Below are 9,599 nucleotides of genomic sequence, written 5' to 3'. Positions count from 1 at the left end.
GCCCTGTGGTGTGGATGTTTGTGTTCTCAGTAGTCCAGGGAAGATCACCAATCTAAATATTTAAGTCCTTCCAGCTGCACCCAGATGTGTTTCCAGGAACCTGTCTATCTGTCTATCCTCGAACTCTCTTCTGATAGTGGGGCTGTGGTAGTTGGAGGGGAAAGCCTGCTTCTCACTCTACCCACATTCCCAAGTGCTGTAGCTCCCTTCATGGGACACTCACTGTGGACCTGGGCATAGTGTGCCTGGGAAGATGGAAGAGGTAGTCCATTGGCTTTCCAGGAACATCTCTGTCTTCCTCAAAATCGGCCCCAAATCTCCTATGGCAGTCTTTGGTTGAATTTGCTTGTCAATAGATCTGCATCTCCTGCCAAGAGCCCACTCCCCTTTGGGAGAGCCAGTAGGGCTTGTGTGGGGCTTCCACCAGCTGAAGCCATTGGACACTGTTTATTCTGGAGATCAGGAACAGATGTGTCTGCAAACTGCTGTTTGGTTTATGAGCTCATACTGACCCCCCCAGCCACCTACAACAGGAAGCTATTCATCTCCTCTTGACTTAACAGTACACGTGGACAAGGCTTGGCTTGTTCAACTGATGTCTATCGACAGCCCTGAGACTCCTCTTTGCCAAGACAGTTGTGATGGCAACATCTCTTGCATTGTGGCTCATGTGGAAGACCAGCTGGTCAAAGACCTCGGGCACCTGAGCATTTTGACAGGCACCAGGTAGAGACTATCCCTTCTTCAGAAAGGTGTTCCTAGATAAGGAATTTACAGACAGTGTAGGGAACACTCCTAAATTTGTTTCCAGAGCTCTAGGGGTATGTTCCAGCTGGTCTTTCAGTAATGAAGACTCATGCTTATGAAAACAGGGAAGGCACCATACAGAATTCACTGGGGGCTAGAGGCAGGGGGATTCATTAATAGAGTACTTGCCTAGCATGTATGAAGCCTTGGGTTTTTGTTCGTTTGTTTTTCGAGACAGGGTCTCACTATGTAGCTCTAGCTATCCGGGAATTCTCTCTGTACACCGGGCTGGCCTCAAACTCAAGAGATCCGCCTACCTCTGTCTCCCGAGTGCTGGGATTAAAGGCGCGTGCGCCACTGCCCTGCTAAGCTTTGGGTTCTTTCCTCAGCAAATAAATGAATGTGAAAAGGATCCAGTAGAGAGACATGAGCCCTATGCACTAACTTACAGCCAGTCCAAAGACAGAGCAGAAGGGTGTTACTCTGGATTTGATATCATTACTCACATACAAATACATACTCTAATGTGGAAGTTGAGCCTTTGAATTCTGCTTGAGGATGAGATGAGGAAGAGAGCAAAGAAAAAGTGGAAGGGTTAGTATATAGCAGGGAAAAAAGTCTGAAGGCAGCCAGTCCCAGGCCTTTGCCAAGCCTCCTGCAGAGCTGACAGGGCAGGACTGGGTCCACTGAGTCCATCTGCACCCACATACTACACTATAGTACAGTGGCACAGCCCCAACATTAAAAGGCTAGGTTTCTGCCATGCTATAACTGGGCTCAACTGTTGAAATAAAATAAAAAAAAAAACTCTAAAAGCCAAAGAAGAACTTCTGGAGAACAAGGGTGGTGGTGAGCAAGCCTTCAACAGCTCCTGTATGATTGAGCTGGCAGGCTAACCAAAGTAAGGACTCATGTATCTTGAAACTGGGCTGGGGCCTGAGACCACTGGTTCAGCAAGCTGCATGCGTAACCATCAGCCAGCCCAAATGGGGTTCTCTAAGAAGGAAGAGTTACCAGCATATTCAGTGCATCTGAGAACATGGCTAGACTGTGCTTCTGGGGCAAGGCCTAGCTGAGGGAGCAACTGTGGTGATAAAGGTAGTTTCCACAGTCCCTGAGACTAGCACCCCAGAGTTCTGCAGAGACTTCCCAATTGTTCCATTAAACTGTCAGTCTTTGGGCCACATGGCATCATTTGTGGAAGATGTGAAATAAATCTGAAGAATAAACTACAATAGTGCATGTGCTCTTTAAAAAAGAAAACAAAACTGGGTATGTTGCCTGCATGAATGTCTGTGCAGTGGTGTCTGGTGCCCTCGGAGGTCAGAAGAGGGCCTGGAATCCTGAGCCACCATGTGGGTGCTGGGAACTGAACCTGGGACCTCTAGAAGAGCAGCCAGTGCTATTAGCCACTGAGCCATCTCACCAGCTCCCATATACATATTTTTAACAAGGACAGCAAAGATACTAACTGAAATAACATACTTGCCTGGATGGTATAAGTTTACTTTGCCTTGCCCTGGTATTCAGATGAATGCTTGCAAAGTTGCAAGGCAAAAGAGTTTCCTGGCTATGATCAAACATCCTGCCGCCTCCCTGTTCACAGCTGGAGAGCTGAGTGACGTCAGGACTGAGCTCAGTTCTTAACAGTCAACACACTGCCTCCTGATCTTTTACTGCAAGGAGACAGCCCATCTACCGTGGAAAACCTGGCTGGAAGTCAGAAGCAGGAAAGCATGGCTGCTCCAATGGCTGGAGGCAGAGGACAGCAAGGTGGTTCCCTCACACCACCAGCTGTAGAGGGAACCAATTGGCTTCTCTCCTGAAGCAATGCCAAGTGTGTAGAAACGGCTCCAAAAAACAGCTCTGAAGGTGGACGGCATCTTCCTTCCTTTGAGGCCATTCTTTCACCGTAGGTAATAATCGATGGCAGCAGAGAAAGCGGCAAAGCCTCCACAACCTATAGCCCCGGCCTTTACCCCGGCTGCAAAGCAAACACAGGAGGCATTACCACAGTGACAGGTGCCAGACTGGACTGGACTGACAAAAGTTTGCATCACAGATGCAAAGAGGCCAATTTAAGCACGTTCCATCATTCAAACTCATAATGCCTCGTTAAGATTTCAATGAAGCAACAGACCCCATCCAAACCACTGGGCTTCATTTAACCATACATTTGCTTAGCTCTTCTCATTCCAAACGATTACTGTTTCCAGTTGTATGGAACTAGCCCCTCACAGTCCAGAAACTGGTTAAGGGAAGCGGCCCTTGGAATCAAATGAAAGCATATGGCCTTACACCCTGATCTGTTTATGGAATAAATTCCTGGGAAGGTGATCAAAGCAATCCTGGAGGGAGCCGAGCTCACAGCCCTGAAAAACTACACTACAGAAGACCAAAAGAGAAGCCGCTCTGCCCACCAAGCCTGGCTGTGAGGAGGCAGCTTTCATGTCAGCTCATCTCTGGCTCTCGGAGGATGAGAAGCTTCTGCTTCCACTAAATCGATCTGTGAGTGATGGAGAGTGGCCCAGCAATACATGCTGCTTCTAGGAAAGGTCAAGTCCTTGAGGCCAGTGCTCCACACTGGAACAGGGAGGAGGTGAGGGCTGGCTTCTTTCAAGCTGATAATCAAACATTCTGAGGAGGTCTGCATTTGGCTTTCCTGTCGTTCCCTGTTCCTCTTGTATTTTAATTTTATTTTGATTGTTTTATGTGTATGTGTGTGTGAGTGAATGAATGCCATGCGTACATGGGTGCCTGAGGAGGCCAGAAGAGGGAGTCAGATCCTCTGAAGCTACAGTTGCAGGTAGCTGTGAGGGTGTGGGGAACTGAACTCCCCAAGAATAGTACATGCTCATAACCACTTCTCCAACCAGCCCCTTTGGTTTTTTGAGGCAAGATCTCCTGAGTGGTGGGCTTACATGCATGTGTCTCATGCCCAGTGTGCACTTGGCTTTCAACTAGTAGAAATCTATGGGTCCCCAACTGCAGAAAGACACAGCTATTAAAATTTATACACAAAATTAAAACTGGCCACTGGGGCTGGGGCTGGAGCTCAGTACTAGAACTCATGCTTAGTGTTTACTAGGACTGGGGTAAAAAAAAAAACCAAAACCCTGACCACAGTATAAAATTAAGGGAAAAAAAATGTTCAGACACTTGAGATGCCAGGAAATGAGTCTCAGCACAGCCTGCAGGTGTGGACAAGTGGACTGTTCATGGCCGAGTGACTTACTAGGCTTCTGCATAACTATCCTACATGCCAACACACCACTTACCATGAGAACATCATCTCACACATTCAATATGGAAGCTCTTTTTCTAGGCAAGCTAGAGCTCTATGGTTAATTATGGGTAATTTTCCCACCCCTGGGTGGCTGTTGATAACAGTCATCCTAAAAAGCTGTGAGCATTTGGCCTAACAGCTACAATGTGCATGATCCCATTCCACACACCAGCAAAGATTGACCTGGGCGGCTAGAGAGATGGCTCAGCAGTTCAAAGAGTATTTGTTCCTCTTGTAGAGGACCCAGGTCTGGTTCCCACCAGCCACATGACTCACGAACATCTGTAATGCCAGTCCAGGGGACCTGATGCCTTCCTATGGCACCAGGCACACATGTGGTACACAGACATAGACATGTAGGCAAAACACCCATACAAATAAAAGTAAATAGTTTTTCAAAAGAAAAAGATTTTATCTGGTCCAAAATCTCTAGAGTGTCAAGGATGAGAGAGCCTAATGTAGATGGAGATATAAGCAAGTTTCCAGAGCCAAGTCAACCAGAAGCAGCCAGGATTTATTTGTCAGAGGGAAGACTATCAAGCATCCTTGGAACACTCATGTTGGGAAATGTCAACATCAGCACGTTGTCCAGACCACAAGAGAAAGCCACTTGAGAGCTGTTTACTAACCTCTGAAACCAATGGCTCCGCCAGTGATGCAGCCACTGATGACACTGTTCTTCCAGTCTGACTTCCCCCGGTACTGTGGGTGGAGAGATGCTGATTAGAGCCAGTGAGAAGACCGAAGGAGAAAACACAGGGCTTCCAACTGCCTAGGTTAGTCCTAGTCAAAGGAAACCCATATTTCCAAAGGGCAGCTCCTAAAATTTGTACGTGCTTATACATGCTTCCTGCAGGTGGCGCCAGAGGACTGAAAACGAGTCTAGCATTTGGGAACTAATCAAGAGTTCTTACATTCTCCAGTTCACAATTTTAAATCATTAACTACAATTACCTGAGTTGGTGATGTGGCCCAGTGGTAGAGCACTTGCCTACTATGCACAAAGCCCCAAGTTCAATCCCCAGCACCAAATAAATAAGAAAAAAAAAATCACTTTTTGCCTATAGAAGATTTTTTTTAAAAAAAGCAAAACCCATATTATAAATATGTAAAAAGTTCACATTAGGGGCTAATCTAGATCAAAATTTGATATTTTTAAATGTTTGTTTGAGGCAGTCTTCCTATGTAGCCCAGGCTGGCCCAGATCTCATGCTTCTCTTTGTGCTGAAGTCACAAACACAGACTCCATCTAATTAAGGTTTGACATTTCTAATCTGCATTCCAGGAAGAATACTAAAAACATTGCTCTTTTAAAAGTTGTGTGATGGGCTGGGAGTGACAGCATGCACCTTTAATCCCAGCACTCAGGAGGCAGAGGCAGGTGGATTTCGGTGAGTTCTAGGGCTACCTGGTCTACATAGTGAGTTCCAAGCCAACCAGAGTTACATTGTAAGAGCCTGTCTCAAAGAACAGGGGTGGGGAAAGGCCTGGAGAGATGGCTCAGTAGTAAAGAGCACTGGTTGCTCTTCCAGAAAGACCCTGCTCAATTCTCAGGATCCAAATCTAACAACTGCCTTTAACTCCAGTCCTAAGGGATTAAATACCTTCCTCTGGCATCCTCAAGCACCAGGCATGCACATGGTACACATACACACATGCAGGCAAAACACACACAACAAACTTTTGTTTTAAAAGAGGACTGGTTTAAAAAAAAAAAAAAAAAAAAAAAGGAGCCAGGCTGTTGTAGAATATTATTTTAAGGCGTGTTACTTTTGTTTCTGTTGCATTTGTTTAAATCAGTGAAGCTGTGTTATTGTGCCTGTCTAAAACACCTGATTGGTCTAATAAAGAGCTGAACAGCCAATAGCAAGGCAGGAGAAAGGATAGGCGGGGCTGCCAGGCAGAGAGAATATATAGAAAGAGAAATCTGGGAGGAAGGAAGTAGCCAGCCACCAACTACACAGCAAGCCATGGAACAGGAGTAAGATACAGAACAGAACAGGAAAAGCCCAGAGGCAAAATTCAGACAGGTTAAGGAAAGCTGGCAAGAAACAAGCCAAGCTAAGGCCAGGCATTTATAAATAAGAATAAGCCTCCATGTGTGATTTATTTGGGAGCTGGGTGGCAGGCCCCCCAAAAGAACAAAGACAAACAACACCAGGCAGTGGTGGTGCGCATTGGCAACAGACAGGGATTTCTTAGAAAGCAAGAGGCACTTACAGATTCTACCAAACACTCAGTACATGAAAACATGGCGCCCACGATGGCAAAATTCTTTGCGTAGGACATTCCTCTTTGTCCCATGTCTTTCAGAACTTCTTTTGCGGTTGGTGTCCGGTAAGGGTCCTTAGGGTCAAAGCCTACATTGGTATCAATGCCAGCAGTAAAGACACCAAATGCACCTCCCAAGACAAATCCTAGAAACAAGCAGAGATAAGGTTCTTTTGCACATCTGGACTAACATTTTGGAATGATACTTGAAGGTGGTCTTTCTGGCCTCTGGCCATTCAATCTTGATCCTGCTTCCTCCAGTCACAGAATCTACCCCCCCACACACACACACACACTCCTCTAGGATTTCTTCCTCCTTTCATTTTTCCAGCCTTTCATCTTTAACCCTCTGTTCCTCTATAGACCAGCCACCCTCAAATTCAGCTACCAACTTCGTATAGCATTCCCTTGACCATGCCTACATTCATAACAGTCACTTAGGCATTACCACACATTCTGGAATACTCTATTTTTCACAATAACTTGTGAGGTAGATGTTACTGCTCTCTCTTTCTGGCTTTTTTTGTTTGTTTGAGACAGGGACTCACTATGCAGTTCTGATTGGCCTGGAACTTGGTATTGTAGACCAGGCTATCTCAAAGTCAAGAGATCCGGCTGCCTCTGCCTCCCAAGTGCTTGGATTAAAAGTGTGCACCACCACCACCCAGCTGTCCTCTCCAAAGCAAAGCTCAGAGAGGTTAAGTAACTGTCTCCAGAGTCTCATGGCTAGTATACAGGAAATCCTGGGTTGCTGTCAACAGATAACTTGTGCAAGCCTTGGACATTTCTTTGTGAGTATGTGGGTGTAGGCCAGAGGTCAATTCTAGGGTATCACTCTTCAGGAACCATCCACCTTTCTTTCTTTCTTTTTTTTTCAAGACAGGGTTTCTCTGTGTAACAGCCCTAGTTGTCCTGGATTGCTCTGTAGACCAGGCTAGCCTTAAACTCACAGAGATCTGCCTGCCTCTGCTGTCTGGATGCTGGGTGTGGTGGTGGTACACACCTTTAATCCCAGCAGAGGCAGAGGCAGGTGGATCTCTGTGAGTTCAAGGCCAGCCTGGTCTACAGAGTGAGTTCCAGGACAGACACCAAAACTACACAGAGAAATCCTGTCTCGAAAAACCAAAAGAAAAAGTAGGTGCCACCACCTCCAGCCACTTTTTTCTTTACTAAAGGGGGTCTCTCAATGGACCCAGAACTAACTGATTAAGCTAGGCTGACTGGTAACTGAACCCCAAGAACTGCCTGCCTTTCTTCCCAGTGATAGGTTACAAGTAATTTTCAGGCATAACTGACATTTATTTATCTATTTATTCATGTATTTGAGACACAGACTATGTAGGCTGTCCTGAAGCTTGCTATGTAGACCAGGTGACCTCAAGCTCAGATCCACCTGCCTATCTAGTGTTGGGATTAGAGGCCTGGGCCACTTCACCCAGCCATATCTGGCTTTTTATGGGGATGCTGGGTATTGAACTCAGATCTCCATGCTTTCGTGACAAGCACTTTACCAACTGCACTTTCTCCCTTGCCATTTCTGCACGAGTGTCTTCTCATCACCTCAAGATCAATGTAAGGTCAAAGAAAGTAGACAGCACCTTTCCTCCTAAAATTGCTTGCTTTCCAATAGCTCCAGCTACGAAACTCTCTCTTCTCTCTACTCTGGCTGGTTTTTTGGTTTTTATTTTCAAGACAGTGTTTCTACTATGTAATCCTGACTGTCCTGGAACTTACTATACAGACTAGGTTGGTCTGGAACTGACTGCCTCTTCATCTCCACTTTTTAAGACCCGAACTCATGCTATCTGGATTTCTTAAGTGTTTTTCATTCCCAATGAAATTAAATTTATTCACAAATACAGTCAACCTTTATCTGTACTGGACGTGTGCTGTACATCCTCAAATCCTCAAAGGTTAATTGTGTTTGTTTGGATTTTTCTATTGTCCCATCCCACCACTTGCCAACTGTCTAGTCACACTGGCCTTCATAGTTATTCATTTTTTATTTTTTTCCAGACAGGGTCTCTCTATGTAGAGCTGGCTGTCCTGGAACTCTCTCTGTAGACCAGACTAGCCTCGAACTCACAGAGATCCACCTGTCGTGTCCCCCCCACCCCACCTCCCGAGTGCTGGGATTAACTTCAAACTTCCGCCTTGAGGACCTTTGCCTTGGCACTTCCCATGCGTCTGCAGCACTCTTCTGCCCGGCTCCTAGGAATTCTCTGTCAAGGCTCTCGTCAATCTCATCCATATCCACAGCCTGGCACATGACAGTTGCTCAGTAACAGCTTTTTGAGGGAGTACACGAATGAACGAAAGCATCTACTTAACGATCTGCAGGCTCTGGCCGCGGCTCTGATTCTCCGTTCCAATTCCCAACCGTGAATGTTATCCCCAGGATCGAGAGAGGATTGTCGGGGAGCAATCAAGGTCGAGCCCCAAGGCCCTCCAAGCCCTCAGCCTCCCAAGGGTCCCACGAGCCTCGCCTCACCTCCCACGCAGGCTAGCACAGCCTTGAAAGCGCAGCTTTCCATCGCCCTCTCCATCACCTTCTGCTCCTCGCTCTTGGAGGGACTCGGGATCCCGCCCAGGCTGCCGGGCTCCAGGAGCCGGGGCTGACGCTTGTCGCCCACCAGGTACTGCAGAAGAAGGCTGTACTGCAGCGGAGCTTCGGCGGAACCTGCCGCCTCGGGAGCTGAACCCCCGGCCTTGGGGGCAGCCGCCGCCATGACTGTCGGGGCCTTAGAACCTTCCGCTTCGTACTTCCCACAGCCGATTCCACATGCTTCCCTAGGTGTTCAGCCATCGAGACGCAGCGGCAGATTCGCCACAGTTAGGAAGCTGCAAAAGCAAAAGTCCGCCTGTGCACCAGCGTCAAGGAAGTTATGGTGTTTTCCCAAAGCCGCTTGCAAACACTGAGTCACGTTTGTAAGGCATTGCTAAAAGCACTGCCAAACAAGATTCAGGGGGCTCCAGAGCTCCCCCTCAACTAGGTCGCCCCAGTGCGGTGCACGCCGGGATTTGTAGTTCTAACTCAAAAGTGTCAATACTCTCCCAGAAAGCTGTGCGCGCGCTCGCCCGGCTGCTTCCTCAGAAGCTCTTCAGAGTAGCGGACCAAGAAGGGCCGACCTCCTGCTAGGCTGCGGTTTGTTGAGCATCCAGCAGGGGGCGTGCGTGCCCGCTTTGTTGCCCCGCCAAGCTGCAGTGATCTGGCTGCCTCAGTCAGCTAGGACTACAGGCTGGTTGGTGCGTGCTTTGGAAGTAAATGTTGAAACATGGCATAAAGGTGTTCAGT

The 9,599-nt window shown here is 47.3% G+C and overlaps 1 protein-coding gene across 1 annotated transcript; it reads right to left on the bottom strand.

Annotated features, from left to right (window-relative positions):
• Positions 1–2,224: 2,224 nt before the first annotated feature.
• Timm22 (translocase of inner mitochondrial membrane 22) lies at positions 2,225–9,271 on the bottom strand. The gene is made up of 4 exons (XM_036196740.1): positions 8,796–9,271; positions 6,254–6,450; positions 4,663–4,735; positions 2,225–2,731 (listed from the first exon to the last, which is right to left on the bottom strand). Exons 1-4 carry the CDS (start codon positions 9,031–9,033, stop codon positions 2,655–2,657), a joined length of 585 nt encoding a protein of 194 aa, XP_036052633.1. The 5' UTR covers positions 9,034–9,271; the 3' UTR covers positions 2,225–2,654.
• Positions 9,272–9,599: the final 328 nt, after the last annotated feature.

The sequence above is a fragment of the Onychomys torridus genome, chromosome 8, assembly GCF_903995425.1.
Source record: "Onychomys torridus chromosome 8, mOncTor1.1, whole genome shotgun sequence".
Classification (NCBI taxonomy): domain Eukaryota; kingdom Metazoa; phylum Chordata; class Mammalia; order Rodentia; family Cricetidae; genus Onychomys; species Onychomys torridus.
The sequence above is the reverse complement of the archived record's forward strand: the minus strand, read 5'-3'. Positions and strand labels throughout refer to the sequence as shown.